The sequence below is a fragment of the Cydia strobilella genome, chromosome 4 (genome assembly GCF_947568885.1).
Source record: "Cydia strobilella chromosome 4, ilCydStro3.1, whole genome shotgun sequence".
NCBI lineage: Eukaryota > Metazoa > Arthropoda > Insecta > Lepidoptera > Tortricidae > Cydia > Cydia strobilella.
This window is the reverse complement of record NC_086044.1, coordinates 23,540,029-23,558,485: the sequence shown is the minus strand read 5'-3', so window position 1 is coordinate 23,558,485 and position 18,457 is coordinate 23,540,029. Positions and strand designations below refer to the sequence as shown.

The 18,457-nt window shown below is 40.6% G+C and overlaps 4 protein-coding genes across 4 annotated transcripts in view; 2 read left to right on the top strand and 2 right to left on the bottom strand.

The window, feature by feature from the left end:
• Positions 1-3,063, top strand: part of LOC134740941 (bridge-like lipid transfer protein family member 1) — a 110,723-nt gene extending 107,660 nt beyond the window's left edge. The window contains exon 82 of the mRNA XM_063673598.1: positions 3,033-3,063. Within this exon, the coding sequence (XP_063529668.1) occupies positions 3,033-3,063 (31 nt within the window). The remainder of the gene's footprint in view (positions 1-3,032) is intronic.
• Positions 3,064-3,757: 694 nt separating this feature from the next.
• On the bottom strand, positions 3,758-12,540 carry LOC134740804 (ubiquitin-like-conjugating enzyme ATG3). Its single transcript, XM_063673422.1, has 7 exons — positions 12,341-12,540; positions 11,852-12,040; positions 11,075-11,188; positions 10,331-10,486; positions 9,546-9,704; positions 8,782-8,909; positions 3,758-8,079 (listed from the first exon to the last, which is right to left on the bottom strand). The coding sequence occupies exons 1-7, from the start codon at positions 12,410-12,412 to the stop codon at positions 7,926-7,928; spliced, it is 972 nt and encodes a 323-aa protein (XP_063529492.1). The 5' UTR covers positions 12,413-12,540; the 3' UTR covers positions 3,758-7,925.
• Positions 12,541-12,822: 282 nt separating this feature from the next.
• On the top strand, positions 12,823-18,223 carry LOC134740843 (mitochondrial fission 1 protein). Its single transcript, XM_063673493.1, has 5 exons — positions 12,823-13,002; positions 13,076-13,189; positions 14,507-14,677; positions 15,144-15,277; positions 17,926-18,223. The coding sequence occupies exons 1-4, from the start codon at positions 12,958-12,960 to the stop codon at positions 15,261-15,263; spliced, it is 450 nt and encodes a 149-aa protein (XP_063529563.1). The 5' UTR covers positions 12,823-12,957; the 3' UTR covers positions 15,264-15,277; positions 17,926-18,223.
• Positions 15,267-17,167, bottom strand: LOC134740940 (uncharacterized). Its single transcript, XM_063673596.1, has 2 exons — positions 15,388-17,167; positions 15,267-15,340 (listed from the first exon to the last, which is right to left on the bottom strand). Exons 1-2 carry the CDS (start codon positions 17,165-17,167, stop codon positions 15,267-15,269), a joined length of 1,854 nt encoding a protein of 617 aa, XP_063529666.1.
• Positions 18,224-18,457: the final 234 nt, after the last annotated feature.

Below are 18,457 nucleotides of genomic sequence, written 5' to 3'. Positions count from 1 at the left end.
GACAAGCGACCTAACCACCTCACGATAACGTTCAAACTGCGATGGCATCCCCAAGTGGCTGCAGCGCGGCGCGCTCGACCCGCTCGACAAGCTGCTCGCGTTAGCGCTGCTGCGGCTCGTGGCGCTGCTGCCGCACAAGCCACAAGCGACAAGCGACCTAACCACCTCACGATAACGTTCAAACTGCGATGGCATCCCCAAGTGGCTGCAGCGCGGCGCGCTCGACCCGCTCGACAAGCTGCTCGCGTTAGCGCTGCTGCGGCTCGTGGCGCTGCTGCCGCACAAGCCACAAGCGACAAGCGACCTAACCACCTCACGATAACGTTCAAACTGCGATGGCATCCCCAAGTGGCTGCAGCGCGGCGCGCTCGACCCGCTCGACAAGCTGCTCGCGTTAGCGCTGCTGCGGCTCGTGGCGCTGCTGCCGCACAAGCCACAAGCGACAAGCGACCTAACCACCTCACGATAACGTTCAAACTGCGATGGCATCCCCAAGTGGCTGCAGCGCGGCGCGCTCGACCCGCTCGACAAGCTGCTCGCGTTAGCGCTGCTGCGGCTCGTGGCGCTGCTGCCGCACAAGCCACAAGCGACAAGCGACCTAACCACCTCACGATAACGTTCAAACTGCGATGGCATCCCCAAGTGGCTGCAGCGCGGCGCGCTCGACCCGCTCGACAAGCTGCTCGCGTTAGCGCTGCTGCGGCTCGTGGCGCTGCTGCCGCACAAGCCGCAAGCGACCTAACCACCTCACGATAACGTTCAAACTGCGATGACTCCTGTTGTCGCTTCACCGCTGTCTCAGAACTCGATAGCGAATTAAGTGCGATGCGTGAAGGTTGGAATTCCACTGATTCTATTCGGCTCTCAAAAGCCAAATTTCATGCCTTAAAATATTACGATGCGACGCCTCGGGGCATCACAGATTGTGAAGTTTAAAACTAAAATAACTGCGTTCAGCTCGGAGTTTCGTGGAATTGTGTAGTACAGTCGCCGTCAGATATTTCGGAGCGGCCGAGGTGTTCACGAATATTGTCAAGGCGTTAGTGCGTGTTCAGATATTTGTGAGCGCCTCGGCCGCTCCGATATATCCGATGGCGACTGTACCTAAGTTCTACACAAGAAATCTAAACTTCCCACAATAATTCAAAATATTTTTTTAGTAGAAATGAATGAGTTGGTAAATTGTTCACGAACCATGGGAACGAGCGCGGATATAAACATCGGATTTGACTTTATACTCTTAAATTGGTACAGACAGTAAATACGAGAATTAGTACAACTGGAAATTATTGTATTTGAATGTATATGTAAAAGAAACGGTTACAATGATGTTGATAACAGTAATCTTAGACCCAATTGAGATTTTGGAAGGAAAATAATAGCCAATAAAGTACTTAAATTTCAAGAAATATATTTTCGAAATAATTGGCAGCAGTAAGCAATAACATTCAACGGCTATGACAAATGAGAACAATCATGAGTATACAATGTTGTACACAATACCTTCCATGTGATGTGTATTCATGTTTATATTCCTGATTGTATGGGACACGGATAGTACGAATCGAACGACAAAATATGCTTTAAATAGATAATATTCTCTGTTATTAATACAAAATTATAATTATCCTTTTAATATTATTGAATATGACGGTGTAATCTTTCAAATATAACTAATATTATGATAGTAATTGATTTTAATGTTAAGTACAATCCTTTGTATAAATTGTCGAAATCGTCCATTGTATTAATTTTCCTTTTTATTATTCCAAAGATATTATTCTGTTATGTATAATGTTTTGAATACTTTGTCTATGTGTGTTTAGTTTTTAATTTTGTTAATGGTTGCTTTAATCCTCAAATTTACGAGATATGTATATAGATGTTAGTATTGGGACAACGGTGTGGTGTGGGCACAGCATTACCGTTCTGCTAGAAACACAACGAAGAACATGGATGATTTGAGTACGACAGTAGCTCTAGACGTGATAGCTGCTGAAGCCGACAGCAGGATTGGCTATAGCGCATTTTTATTTGTCGTTAAGGTTTACCTGTAGGTATTTTCTTTTGTAGTATTCCTTGACGATGAATTAAAATGCGCCACAGAAGTTAAGGAATCGTTCCAACTACTATAAAATGCTTTAATGTTTGATGAGTCGGACTGTATTATTTTTTTTAACGCTAAAATTGAATTTTATATAAAATTAACAATTAGGGTTTTCAGCGTGGAGTTACTGCCTCTCGCGCCGTATAGCCCGTATAGGATACGGCGTCCAGCAATAATAGTTTCTTGTAGTGTACGGTCCGGAGGCTTGTCCCGTTCAGAACGAGTAGGCTGCTACTTGAAGTTGTTGGAAATATAATACTGACAAACATTACTCTGAAGTATTCAGCTAGTAATCTCTACACAACGGCTAAACGAGTTTTGTAAACAAAAAAAAAACATGACAGTCTTTCGGGAGATGACATTTCCATAAATACAAAGTGTTGTATGGACTTCATTGGCCGAATGAGTTACATCGTTTTTTGATAACTTTCTTTCAAGGCTAATCATCATTCGCTTGCCCTTGTCCCATTCACTTGGGGTCGGCGCAGCATGTCTTTTTCTTCCATACATCTCTGTCACCCGTCATCTCATCATTCACTTGCGTTAGTTTCATATCATCTTTCACACAGTCCATCCACCTTTTCCTCGGTTTTCCTCTCCTCGTACTTCCCTCCACATTCATTCTTAATACATTTCTCGTCACATGACTTTCATCCCTCCGCATCACATGCCCGTACCATGCTAGGCGATTTGCCCAATATGAAAAAAAAAACTATAAAACAACTTAAACCGATATTAGTATCATTAGAATTTAAACTGTTGTGAGACATACTAACATTAAATAATTTTTCACGGTTTCGACACTTGTTTTAGTCACTCGCGCGACATGTAGGAGACCTAGGCTCTCCGAAACATGTCACGCGAGTGACTAAAACAAGTGCGTCTAAACCGTGAAATTATTTAATACTAGTATCATTTGTCCCAGTGCAGTAAAAACAGGACAAGTGCGAGTCTGACGCCCACATTTTCAACTGTCTAGCTATCACGGTTCATGAGATACAGTCTGGTGACATACAGACCGACAGACGGACAGTGGAGTCTTAGTAATAGGGTCCCGTTTTTACCCTTTGGGCACGGAACCCTAAAAAGGTTATAGTTGTGGTACATTCGGGGATTTATTGCCAGTATTCTAACGGCGATCGAGCAATCATTAGGTAAATTCGCGAAAGCGGCAGCTCTGTATAAATTTGTATATTATGTTATTGAGTAAGTAGGTCGAAGTTTCTTATATGTACTGATTATATTTTTATTATGGAACTGGTAACTTGTATGTACATAATGTGATACGAATAAATTATTAGAACGATTTCTTGTTTTATTGAATAACTCAACTTTAATTTGAACTATTTTAGGATGGTATATTCCACCTGTACAATTTTTTGGTCCAATGTCATGTCATTAAGCAAAATGTGAGACGCAAATACACATTGAACTAAGATATTGGCCAGGTGGGATACCACCCTTAGGCTGGACATATTCATAGCGTTTTTTATTCAAACATATTCACAGCGTTTTCTTATTCAAACATATTCATAGCGTTTTTTTATTCAAACATATTCATAGCGTTTTTTTATTCAAATATATTCATAGCGTTTTTTTATTCAAACAGATCAAAACTTCGATATGTTTTATTAAAATAAAACGAGTAACTGGTAGCAAAATATTTATTTAATAAAAAATAAGTTTGTGAAAATAATGCACAATCAATGTACTCGTAAATAAAAGATTTACACAACTTTAAATAGTACATAAGTCTACTGTGGATTAAAAAGTTTATTTTCGAGTTAAATAATATAATAACATTGCTTACAATTCTTACGCTATAATATCAAAACCACATGAATATTAAATAAATCGCTTTTATATTATAAAATTATAAATCTAGCGAGATACATTAGTATGACAAGCCCGAAGAATAAAACTACTTTCTCATAGTTGTTGCGATCGATTCAAATACCTACATTTCCTCAGTGATATCACCAAGTTGTTACCACTGGTAAATGTGCAATTTTCAACCAAAAGGGTACTTATTGTCGCTTGTCAGTAAGACGCTATTTTCATATAGCTTCAATTAGAAATCAACCTTATCAACAAGCGACAATGTGGTACCTTTTGGTTGAAAACGTCACAAATACCTACTGCTTTCTTCCCCACTGGTAACAGCTTTGAATAAATCGAATATTTATATTGTAATGACTTTGAAAACTCAAAAAAAAAACCTGTAATTACGTAGGTACAATCGCCATCAGATATATCGGAGCGGCCGAGGTGCTCAAAAATATCTGAACACGCACCTAGCGCCTTGACAATAGAGGCGTGTTCAGATATTTGTGAGAACCTTGGCCAAAATATCTGATGGCGACTGTACAAACAGCAACACTCTTGACTGTCCATCGGTGGACCTTATCACAATAGTACATTGTGCATCATGGGGCGTAAGTTGAATATTGTAAACGAGAGTATAGTTAAATCGCGACGACTTGCCGGAGCGATTTATAGACGAGTTTGCAATATTATTACGCCCCGAGTTACACACAATGTTTTTCATCACACTTGCGATACAAAAATGAAGTATAAGACAAAAAACTGTTAATTATAATACTAGAAACTTCATAACTCCCTCAGGAAAAAGCTTTTTCTATAGTTACCGCTAAGCCTGCATGTAATTCCACATTTACTGAGCGAGTGTGAAGAAAAAGGCATAATGTTCCAGCGATGGACAGTTAAAGAGTGTGGGCGACGGCAGTTTAAATCATAATCTTTCAGCGATCGCAACAGCTACTGGACCTTACATAGGAAAGTTTACAAACAAACCGCACAATACACGTCTTTATAAACAATATATAATATTTAAAAAACAAAACAAGATTTTATATAAAAAGTAAGGCTTTAGGTACGTGTTTCATTGCTTTAAAATAGCGAGCTTACGATATACGATGTTAATATGAAATTTCATTACGGATTCAGATTGGTAATTTTCACAAAATCGATCTAATTTAATGCTAAAAATGTCTAGGTTTGCTGAGGTTTACTAAAATCGCGTGGTAAGAAATTTTAAATTTAATGGAAATCCATGGTTATTCCCATTTTTCCTTTAAATGTTAAATTCAGACGGCTTAGCTTAGTAAACAATATGGCAGGTGCGTAATAACCTCTAAGCCTCTACATGAGGTTTGTGAATACTCTGTTGTCACCACGGCACAGATGACCCGGCAGGCGGACCCAAATGTAGAAAACCCTGCTTTGCATCTTTTGTGTGATGGGCAGCACGCACATTTCGATAAATAATAAAATAAAAATGTTAAAGGAGTGTAAAGGTTTTTAAAGGGTCGGCAACGCGCATGTAACACCTCTGGAGTTGCAGGCGTCCATAGGCACGGTGACTGCTTACCATCACGATCGTATGCTTGTTTGCCACCGACGTGGTATACAAATAAAAATGTGTATAATATATGACACGAAGTTGTGAAAATATCCAATCATCACTAAATTCATGCGGGGGACAATTTTTATTTTATTTCGAGGCCACAGCCATTATTTGTACTAATATAAATAATATCTAGCTTTATAAATGTGATTAGTTCTCTACTATTACAATGGCATTACTAAACATATCTAAATTCGTTGGCTAATAGGTACATAATATCATTAAGTTATAGACACTGCCTTTTTCAAAATACAGCGCATCATTCCATTCGAGTGTGTAAGCACTCTGTAGGAACTAGGAACCGACTTTGACGTGACTAAGTGAGGGCGTGCCACAATAAACGTCATATTTGAAGTTAATGGGGACAGTCCACACTTTGTAATTGAAAAGTCTGTGCAGAATTAGCTTGGTACTCTAATAGGGTACACGGATAGTTATATTATAAATGCTCTAAAGTCTAATGCTGTGCCATAACTAATCTTTCGATGGTGTGCAGTTAGCAGCAGAAGCAGCTAAGCGGGTGAGGTGTTCAAAATGATCTGAACATCACATTTGATAAAATAGTGTAGCGTGCGTAGGTCGTTTTGAACACGTGTCCCGCTTAATTACTTTTGTTGCTGACTGTAGTATCTTTAAAGTCAACAGAGGCAAGATTTCACGGGAAAACTGTCGTGTTTAATGAAATATTTTGATGTTTTTGTATCCCTCTCCACGTTTTCATCACGCCCCAGTAACAAAAATATATTGGAATTGTAAAAATACTAAACGATATTGCTTCTTGGCGCCGTTAAAACATTGCTAAGTAAACACGAACCTTATTTGCGACCACAAAAGCACCAATTAACCAAACTTTATCAATATCATTAAGGAATAAGGAGCATTATTGCTTAGCATTTTCAGCAAATATCCTAGATGCTAATTAAAGCGAAGGTTTTTCAAATGGCGATAAGGAACTTTATCTTCCAAAGTTGAAATATAGGTAAAACATAGTGCCAGCATTCCACTGCGCTGGTGATGGCAAAATGTGGAGTATTTCCATTTGTCCCCGCCGGGCACAGGTGGGAACAGGCGCGGCATATAAATCATTCCCACTTATCCCCGTCTCATGTATGGCGGCGGTCACGTAAGATGGGGACAAATAGGAATACACCTAAAATGTTGCGAGAAACTGAAGACGTATTTCACGGTAGAAACGACTGCGTGAACTTCAAAAAGTAGACACCTACATATGGGGCATTTTCTATGAAAAGGGACCTTATTGTCGATGGCTTACGCCGCACAGCGTCGCGCGGCATTGTATTTATATCGAAGCATCGTTAATAATGGCGTAAGCGCCATCGACAATATAAGGTCCCTTTTTATAGAAAATACCACATATATATACAGACGACACTGGCCCCGTCTGGTCTTGACTACATTTCGTCAGCATAGATGTTTGCGAGAGCTTCCCAAATAGTATGAATAAAAAACTTTACACCTCTAACTACCTTATTGGGTGTTTCTTTTTTAGAATCGTTAGCACTTATGATTCAGATTCCCAAATACGAGTAAACCCATCTACAAAATATACGTACTTCCCCGTCCCTAAACTTTGTGACATTTTAGTGTGAATTTTTGTGTGGGACGCATCACAGAAAATCAATTTTGGAAACGAAATTGTCTTTTATTACCAGAGTTGAAAGTGCCACATCACAAAAAAGGAAATCCCCAAGAAGTAAGTTCTGAGACAAAAGGTATTTCGTACAAACATTTTGGGAAAATGATGACAATACCGACATTAGGTTCCAAGATCACAGCGCTAGTGTCCAGTTACCAGTAGACTATGCGCTAATATCATCGGTCTTTCAAAACGTTAATAATTAAATCAGTCGTGCCGCCGCCGCCCCATCGGCTAGATCAGATACAGGGATGTTGCGAATATTCGCATCCGCAACCGCGGAACTTGCGCATTATTTTCAACATCCGCATCCGCATAAAATCGATGCGGAGCTTAATGCCGATGCGGATGTGGAACAGGTAGGTACAGGAACGTCTTAGCGGCGGCGTAAGTGCTAGGTAATTTCGACATTAGCCAATAGGAATCTCGTTTCGTTCTTTTGATTCGTCGATCGAACACTAGCCTATGACGGACAGAGACAAAAAGTGAATAATTTGATTTTTTTGGACTTTAGTATAGTAATGCGATAGTGGGGCACCTATATTCTTGTTAAAATATTAAAAGTTTAGTTTTTTTTTTATAAAAATTACTAAAGAGTAATATTTGACGTTTTTTATGTGCCTAATCTCGACATCCGCATCCGCGGATGTGCGCTTTTATAAATCCGCATCCGCATATGCGGATGTCAAAAAATAGGCATCCGCAACACCCCTGATCAGATATAAAGGTGGAGTCTAGTTGATGGCGAAGTTCTGCGTGAAGTCGTACTCGACGGTGGGGATGACCGTCTGTACAAACTTGAGGAACACGATAAGGTAGGAGTGCACGCCCATCTCGCCGCCGCTCTCCGTTACCGTCTCTATTATTTTCTTCATCACTTCTGCGTGTCTGGAAGCACGATACACATATTATTGGATGAATCTGTGTAGACATTGTACAAGTTTATGGGAACACTTTCGTTACAGTTCTAACATGAAACTTATAACGAATTGACAATAATAGACATTTTGCTGTTTTCGCTTTTTTTAACTGGAAATTTGCCACATTTATGGATTTCCATGTCGTTTCTATGCCAGGCAGGCCCTGCATCTGCAATCTTTTTAATGTCATTTAACCATCGACAGTTTTCGCTTATTGGTACATAACCGATCCATATCCCCGATATAATGGTCATTTTTAGTCTATTTTCTTTAATAACTTCTAAACTAATTATTTTAAAATTACAAAAAAAATATATTTGTGATTCTTAAAATAAGTTCTTTCATTTGATATATAACACGATATAGTTTGAAAAACTTTATTTTTTAATTTTCTCATTTACCCCCCAGAAGTGGCGCCCATGATTAAAATTCATTTGTTTACGTTACATGCCCGTCTTTGGGTCACAAATTTACATATGTGTACCAAATTTCAACTTTATTGGTCCAGTAGTTTTGGAGAAAATGAGCTGTGACAGACGGACAGACAGACGCACGAGCGATCCTATAAGGGTTCCGGTTTTCCTTTCGAGGTATGTAACCCTAAAAAGGTAGTTTGCTGCATGCTTGGCATGCAGTAAGGGAAGGGCAGTAAGTATTAGTAAGTAATTACCGGCACGGATGCACGGACGCCATGCCGGGCCCGGCGAGGTGCGGGTGCGCCTCGATGGTGACCGTCTTCTTGGCGTGCTCGGCCGACACGTCCTCGTACATCGCTTCCACGCTCAGCAGCGCGCGGTTCTACAGGTACAGAATACAGGTATCACACTCGACTTATTATTGCTGCTGCTAATTATTATGATTATGAGATTCTGGATGACATATTTACACATACAAAATAATCTTAAAACATTATAATACATAGCAAAATTGCAGTTATAGTGCACATAAAACAGTAGAAATTAAATGAAATGGAACTAAAAAAATTCCATACTAAATTGTTGCCATGTTTAAGCATTTTACGTCAAAAATGTGTCAGTTACGTAGGAAGTGGCGCCCTCGATAATTTCTTGTCAGACTATAATAAACAGCAAATTTTTTTACGACATGAATTATTTACCCAATGCGCCCTTTTTAGTATTAAAAAAAAGAATAAAGAATAAAACCCAGTATTCCCTGTTTTAATCTCCTAAAGCCTACCATATTATTTCAGATTTATTCATTTTTAGAATTTGTAAAGTAAATATTAAATAGCCTTCTCGCCTGGTAGGTAGTGGTCCTGCCTGCGAAGCTGAAGATCCCCGGTCTTCACCTCGTCGTACCCTGAGCGGGGTCTGGTAGTGCTTGTCGTATGTGATGTCCAGCTCGTACATGCATGTACGAACGATGTCGTCCCCACGTGGCTTGCCCTCCTTACATGGCGACCCTGAGACTCACCTCGTCGTACCCGATGAGCCAGAGCCGCGGGGTCTGGTAGTACTTGTCGTACGTGATGTGCAGATCATACGTGCGCGTACGCACGATGTCGTCGCCGTCGCCGCGAGATGGTTTGGCCTCCTTGGGTTTGCTTTCCTTACGCGGCGCGAGATCTGTTGACTAAATATAAACAGTCGGTTTGTGATTGATTTACACATTTGATTTGCTACTTAATAGAATGATTTTCTAAATATTCACTTTATGATAAGGATTAAGTTCTGAATCAGATTAACCAACCACTTTTGAAACATACACATTACACAATGTCAAAATGGAAAAGTAATGTCTTCAACTTCAAGTTTGTGACCTTACTAGATAAATAAATGTAATTAAATGTAATGTGTGTTAATGTATAATTATTGGTGCAATAATAGTAGATTGTGTCACAAGGGAGCAAAATATTATTTAACCTAAAAAAATTGTATGCAAGAAAGAAAAAAAATCATGTCCTAGAACAGAAAAGTGCCTTGATCTCTCCTAGCAGGGAAGAAAAGTGCCACTTTGATTCCTCCTAGCAGGGAAGAAAAAACCCTTTTTCGAATAGGTGATGTGAAAAGAATATTTATTTACTTACCTTTTGGGGTACTCCTAAAAACAATCCATCAATCACTAAATAGAGTGTATGATGGCGTTTGTCAAATAATCAAGACAAAGTGAATTATTACAGTCAACGAGATACTAAGAATCATCAAAAATTGAAAATAAAGCACAGTTTTAATTCAAATGTGTATTGCATTGTAACTTACAGGATCCACTTCATCCAGTAGCCCCGACTCCTGGAACTGCTCCATGTCTTCAGCTTCACCATCCTCTTCCTCCTCATCATCATCATCATTGTCAGGGTCGCCTGCCTCGCCGTCACTGTCGCCTGTGTCGGCCGCGTCTAGGGTCATCTCACACACCTGACAAGCGTAGTAAATATATATCTAAATATTTAAAAGATTAAGGATCTATTATCATTTATTGTATTTTATTTATTCAACAAATTACACAGTATGCCAGTTAAAACCAATTCACTGTGGAATTTATATAAAGTGTATACAATTATGTAATCAATAATATAACAGACATTTCAAAATATAAATCTAATATATAATATATATATATATATATCATGTATAATGATAGTGCTTTTCCAGGGCCACCGCTTGAGTCTAGGTAAAAATTTAATTAGTGTAAAATTGTCTCAAAACTTAAGTGAAAAGAAGTGTGTAAAACTCGAGCAACATTATCCATGATGAGAAAAAATGGATTGTTATGTGTTCTTGCTAAAGTCTACTTTCTTGAGCTTCATGCCATCAATTTATATTCCCTTCCTCTCATTGTGTTACTAGATCCCAAGTTGTGGGTTGTATTCCATCAGAACATCAGTTCCTCCAATGCAGCCTTCCACTAGCATGCTCAAATTAAATATACTTTCTTGTCTGCATAATCAAATTAAATATACCATTATCGCTTGTTGTTTGTGATGTGATTGTGAAGGAAAGTACCTTTTCTTCAACCGTGGGTGAGCCGGCAGTGTCATAATGGTGAGTGTCCACCCAGCCACCTTCTCCATTTTGGTCATCCTCTATCACCTTCTCTTTATCTTCACAGTACTCTATCTAAATTATATAATTGGATATATTACATGATTATAATTTATCAGTGTGCTATAAATCCACAAACAAAATTCCTGACTTCCCTGTTTATGAATATGAAACATGACATAAAGTGAGGTTTAGACTAGCAACAACTTGCATGCAATTTACGTTACATTGCTGACTACTAAGGTTAACTGCATTCAAAATGTTTATCAGATACTGCAACATAATGAGAATTGCGTGCAAGTTCTTGCTAGTCTAAACCTCACTTTAGGGAAGTGAAATTAGGTTTTGATTTGAAAAAAAAATTTACATTAGGTGTCATGTTTTTTGTTTTGTAAAGAAATCCACCATTCACCACCAGCTGCTTACCATCAGGCGGGCCGTATGCTTGTTTACCACCATCGTGGTATAAAAAAAAACCGCATGAATAACTGGAAGCAATTACCTGGTGTCCATTAACACTGTATTAAATTGACCCTTTCTATCTTTAACCCTTTCCAATAACATTATTTATCACACAACGAAAATTAAACACAATGAAAAACTACTGTATGAACAGAAATAAAAAGTAAGGAAAATAGGAATTTCTGGTTGACCAGGTAAGAGTTATTAGTTTAAATGGATAATTGTTTTTAATGTAAGGGATAGCATTGATGACATATGTAACCTAAAAGCCCTTACCTGTTTACACCTCCTATAGCATGGCACATTCCTGGTGACCAAGAACTGCTTGTCACTGGGCAGGTAGTTACGGATCTTGGACTCCTCACCCTTGGCCCACTGCCACGTGGGGCAGTGGTGCACCAGGTGGTCTCCCGCTGCCACAAACTCCTCGGGGGTGAGCACACCAGTCTCTTGGAACTTTGATTCCTATTGGACATGTTAGTAATGTGAATTTTGCACAAAAGGCAATGAAGAATAGGAGTAAACGAGTATATAAAAGTAGTTATAAGGATAAAGATTTAAATTTAACTAGGTAATCAATGTAACATTAAATATTTATAAACGTCACGTAAATAGCGTATCACAAAGCAAATGCGACCTCAAATGTGTCTAGCATGGCCTGCGCAGCGTTGTTTACATTTCAATTAATCAAGTTCATTTACATATTGATACCCTCTCGGTCTCGGGAACTCGGGAAGTCAACAGCGGTACGTGAGATAAACCCACCTTCAGCACGGGAGTGAGGTACCCCGCGACGCCCAGGGCGGTTCCCTTCACCGTGTTGATGACACTTTGCATCGTAGCCCGCTGTCTACTGGACGAGGAACAATGGGCTTTTGTGTGCCAAACAAAAGGCAATTCCGAATATTACCTTTAGCCGGACAATGGAATATAAACTGCCGTACGCAAAAGCACTTTTCGTTTGACAGTTTTGACATTAGCGAATGACACTAATGACAGTACTTATCAGCTCAGAAATTAAATAAAGTTTAAATGTTTAGGTTAGTTAAACAATGAAGTATTTATTTCTTGCTGTTAATTGTTTTAGATATTTGCTTAGTATCGTGTACGTTACATATATTATAAACTTTTTTTTTAATTACTCGTATTACAGTATGTCGTAAATACGATTAAAACCTTTAAACACTATGTAACTGTGGCAAAAATACAAGCATTCGAATAAGCCAATCAATAAAAAACCGATCTGTCAAAAATTTGTCAAATACTCACTACCGACCGTCAGATTTTTCGACTGATAAACGCAAAAATAATGATATTGTTATTTTCTCCGTAGATTTCTCATAAAATCGTTTTATACTCGTAATCTGAAACACTCGCTTACAATGGAAGACGTTCTGGATGAGGTGGTTTCCTCGGAAGATTTGCAAGTAATGATTGTTTTTGTGCAATTATAGCGTGAGTCACTGATACATTGTGTTGAGTTGTGTTGTGTTTGTGCAGAAGTTCGAGAAAGCGTTCCACGAGCAGCTGCACCAGGGCCGCGTCACGCACAAGGCGCAGTTCGAGTACGCGTGGTGCCTGGTGCGGAGCCGTTACCCCACAGACATCAAGAAGGTGCGTCACCGCGTAAACGAGTATAGATTGCTTCTTCACAAATCGCGTGATTCGAAATTTAATAATATACGTGCGACGCTATCATAATTTTTTCAAGGTTACATGAGGTATATTAGTGTAGGTACTTTTTAGGGTTCCATACCCAAAGGGTAAAAACGGGACCCTATTACTATGACTCCGCTGTACGTCCGTCCATCTATCTGTCCGTCTGTCACCAGGCTGTATCTCATGAACCGTGATAGCTAGACAGTTGAAATTTTCACAGATGATGTATTTCTGTTGCCGCTATAACAACAAAAACTAAAAACAAAATAAAAAATATTGAAGTATGGCTCCCATACAACAAACGTGTTTTTTTTGCCGTTTTTAGGGTTCCATACCCAAAGGGTAAAAACGGGACCCTATTTTTAGTATAATAGTTTTAGTATATAGCCGAAGCAAGTATTACTACCCTTTTACTAAGACTTCTTTGTCCGTCTGTCTGTCTGTCTGTCAGTCACCAGGCTTTCAGATGATGTATTTCCTTTGCCGCTATAACAACGAATACTAAAAAGTACAGAACCATCGGCGAATCCAACTCTCATTTGTCTGGTTTTTTGCGTAATGGTACAGAACCCTTCGTGCGCGAGTCTGATTCGCACTTGGCTGGTTTTTATAAATCATATGAATCACCAATTATTTTATCCTTAACATTGATTCTTTAAATTATTTTTGTGTTGTCCTCTATAGGGCTTTTCAGCACCTGTCATTCGTGTAACGCCTTATCTAAACTGTGGGAACTAATGATCATCAATTCCCACACAGTTTGTCTTATCAGACAAGCTATTGTTTTCAATTTCGATGTATTGATTGTTTCAATTTTGGACAAATAATAACTACTACTATTTTTGCAGACAATTTAACACTATAGGCTTTTAAAAATAATAATTAAAGGAGATAATTATAATAACCTTTACACCCTGGCGGGTGCTGTCTCTGCATGTGTCCCATGACACTGGCAGGGACAGCATCTGCTCGGTATATTGTAAATAGTCACCATTAGTATTAAGATTATATTGCCATGCCCTATCAGGGTACCATGTACTGACTTTATAATGTTTCAATACCATCCTATGTAAAATGAACATGGACGCAATAAAGATATATTTAAATACCCCTTACATTTCACTAAAGTGTCAAAAGGGCCTCTACGTGTTGGCTTCGGCTCCGTACACGCCTCCCAAAGGTCCGTAACGCCATTGTTCCGTAATATGAAAGACATAATTATAAATGCTCCAAAGCTTGCACAGAACTGGCAAAAAATTGATAAATTTCCAGGGTATCCTACTCCTGAAAGAGTTGTTTAACTCGCACCCAGAAGGCAAGCGGGACTACCTGTTCTACCTGTCCATCGGCAATGCGCGCATCAAGGAGTACAACAAGGCACTGCACTTCGTCAAGGCTTTCTTGGAGATTGAGCCTGCCAACCAGCAGGTGCTGGCGTTAGAGGTTGGTCTTATATTTCATTGTATTGAATTGAATGCAACATGCATTTGCTTCTACAATTTCGCAACTCGTAATTAACCATATTTGAACTGGGCCTATCTGACCTGTATTGCAAATAATTAATGTGTTAAACATACCAACTGATATGCCGTCGGAAACTTTCCATAATTGCGAAAATTCTACATAGTACACTTTCGGAAACTTCATATTATATTATCAAATTTCTTAGGCTGTGCTTTGTCTGTTTTATAATATCTGTTTCATTGAAATGGGCAAGTGACGACAAATCTAAAACTTAAAAACTTAACTAACTTGAAAAAAATTACTTTAGTGTTAATGTTTTGAAAAAAAAAAACGTCACACGGTTCAAATCAAAGGGCTCGCAGGACGTAACTTGAAGACAGCTGCTCTATTCTAATCTATGCTGGTTAATATTTGGAGTTGTGAAGTCTTGTGTTGTGTGTTACAGCGGCAAATCAACAAGCGCATGGAGAAGGAGGGGCTGATCGGCATGGCCGTCGCGGGCGGCGCCGTCATCGCCATCGGAGGCCTCGTCGGCCTCGGCATCGCGCTCGCCTCCAAGAAATAGCAGTTAGCCATGCTGTGAGTATATAGTGCTACACTCGTCGCCATAGCAGGCCTCGTCGGCCTCGGCATCGCGCTCGCCTCCAAGAAATAGCAGTTAGCCATGCTGTGAGTATATAGTGCTACACTCGTCGCCATAGCAGGCCTCGTCGGCCTCGGCATCGCGCTCGCCTCCAAGAAATAGCAGTTAGCCATGCTGTGAGTATATAGTGCTACACTCGTCGCCATAGCAGGCCTCGTCGGCCTCGGCATCGCGCTCGCCTCCAAGAAATAGCAGTTAGCCATGCTGTGAGTATATAGTGCTACACTCGTCGCCATAGCAGGCCTCGTCGGCCTCGGCATCGCGCTCGCCTCCAAGTAATAGCAGTTAGCCATGCTGTGAGTATATAGTGCTACACTCGTCGCCATAGCAGGCCTCGTCGGCCTCGGCATCGCGCTCGCCTCCAAGAAATAGCAGTTAGCCATGCTGTGAGTATATAGTGCTACACTCGTCGCCATAGCAGGCCTCGTCGGCCTCGGCATCGCGCTCGCCTCCAAGAAATAGCAGTTAGCCATGCTGTGAGTATATAGTGCTACACTCGTCGCCATAGCAGGCCTCGTCGGCCTCGGCATCGCGCTCGCCTCCAAGAAATAGCAGTTAGCCATGCTGTGAGTATATAGTGCTACACTCGTCGCCATAGCAGGCCTCGTCGGCCTCGGCATCGCGCTCGCCTCCAAGAAATAGCAGTTAGCCATGCTGTGAGTATATAGTGCTACACTCGTCGCCATAGCAGGCCTCGTCGGCCTCGGCATCGCGCTCGCCTCCAAGAAATAGCAGTTAGCCATGCTGTGAGTATATAGTGCTACACTCGTCGCCATAGCAGGCCTCGTCGGCCTCGGCATCGCGCTCGCCTCCAAGAAATAGCAGTTAGCCATGCTGTGAGTATATAGTGCTACACTCGTCGCCATAGCAGGCCTCGTCGGCCTCGGCATCGCGCTCGCCTCCAAGAAATAGCAGTTAGCCATGCTGTGAGTATATAGTGCTACACTCGTCGCCATAGCAGGCCTCGTCGGCCTCGGCATCGCGCTCGCCTCCAAGAAATAGCAGTTAGCCATGCTGTGAGTATATAGTGCTACACTCGTCGCCATAGCAGGCCTCGTCGGCCTCGGCATCGCGCTCGCCTCCAAGAAATAGCAGTTAGCCATGCTGTGAGTATATAGTGCTACACTCGTCGCCATAGCAGGCCTCGTCGGCCTCGGCATCGCGCTCGCCTCCAAGAAATAGCAGTTAGCCATGCTGTGAGTATATAGTGCTACACTCGTCGCCATAGCAGGCCTCGTCGGCCTCGGCATCGCGCTCGCCTCCAAGAAATAGCAGTTAGCCATGCTGTGAGTATATAGTGCTACACTCGTCGCCATAGCAGGCCTCGTCGGCCTCGGCATCGCGCTCGCCTCCAAGAAATAGCAGTTAGCCATGCTGTGAGTATATAGTGCTACACTCGTCGCCATAGCAGGCCTCGTCGGCCTCGGCATCGCGCTCGCCTCCAAGAAATAGCAGTTAGCCATGCTGTGAGTATATAGTGCTACACTCGTCGCCATAGCAGGCCTCGTCGGCCTCGGCATCGCGCTCGCCTCCAAGAAATAGCAGTTAGCCATGCTGTGAGTATATAGTGCTACACTCGTCGCCATAGCAGGCCTCGTCGGCCTCGGCATCGCGCTCGCCTCCAAGAAATAGCAGTTAGCCATGCTGTGAGTATATAGTGCTACACTCGTCGCCATAGCAGGCCTCGTCGGCCTCGGCATCGCGCTCGCCTCCAAGAAATAGCAGTTAGCCATGCTGTGAGTATATAGTGCTACACTCGTCGCCATAGCAGGCCTCGTCGGCCTCGGCATCGCGCTCGCCTCCTCCAAGAAATAGCAGTTGGCCATGCTGTGAGTACCGAGTGTACCGTATTTAGCGAATGCTAGAAAAGCACATAAGATCGTTAAGTACAACTACATGTGATGCTATAGCATGAGAGGCCTTGACCGGCCCCGGCCACTACTACCTCTATTTTGCACCGTTATAGTGGCACTTTCATAATTTGTTGCATTCAAAATTAGTCTAGGAATATCATAAACGGACTCTACCTGTGTGTTTGTTATACTATAATACTAGGATCATTTGTAAGAAACAATAAAATATTATTATTTTAATTTCTATTAATAATTACCTAAAATTTGGTGTCCAAAGGTTATCTCGAAGAGATCGCTCATTCGCGATAAGACTGCATGTTGTTTACTTCTACTCGTAATCATATTTTACATCTTGTATTCTGTATTTATCGATATACATATGTATAATCGGAAGTCGATAAACGAGAAGTCCCTATGACAGCTCAAAAATGCTGCGAGAATTCCGGGCTCTGATCATAATAATAATTAGGCGCTAATTCTGATTATCAAAAGTTGAAGTTTGACAATTCAGTGACTACAGAACATAATGGCACATAACAGGGCCACCTATTTTAGCTGTGAGCAGTGAGTAACAGTGAAACACGGTTTTTCTTAGATTTTACATCTCTTCTACAATCATTCAGCCTACAACTTTTGAATCGCCTTTTTCTGCCGACAAAAACGTTTGGCCTGACCATATAGAATGTTGTTTGCGATTCAAAATTCTAATTAGTATTTGTTGTTGGTTTCAGAATGAATGTCGCCGTCGGCATTCATTACTTCCTCACCAAGAAGAAGCGCCAGGAGTAAACCGGCTTGTTTAGTGCACTGTACAAACATACAAACAAACAAACAAACTAGACTGACAACAATTAAATAAGGATCGCTCCAGGGATTTTGTGTTTCTGTCGAACGTAGCTTAGTCTATTTATATGTATATGCGTAATTACAGTTTTAATTTTAGGCACTTTAATTGTAAGAGTATTGTTATTTATGATGATTAGAAATAGCTGTGTCGATGGATTCCATTAAATAAATATTTTTGTTTTTGATATGGTTAGTATGTTATATAATTTATACTAGATTTTTAGGCTTTCATTATGTAAGTAAGACTCATGCCAACGAAGGGCACGAAACGTTAGTATAGAATTTTGTTGAAATTGGGGTTGGGTTACGTTTCTCAAATAAAACTCTATCCCAATTTAGGCAGTAAATAAAAAAAAAAATTTGCTGTCTGTAAAATTTTCCCTTTGCTTTCTCATGAATTAAATTATCGTCATGTTA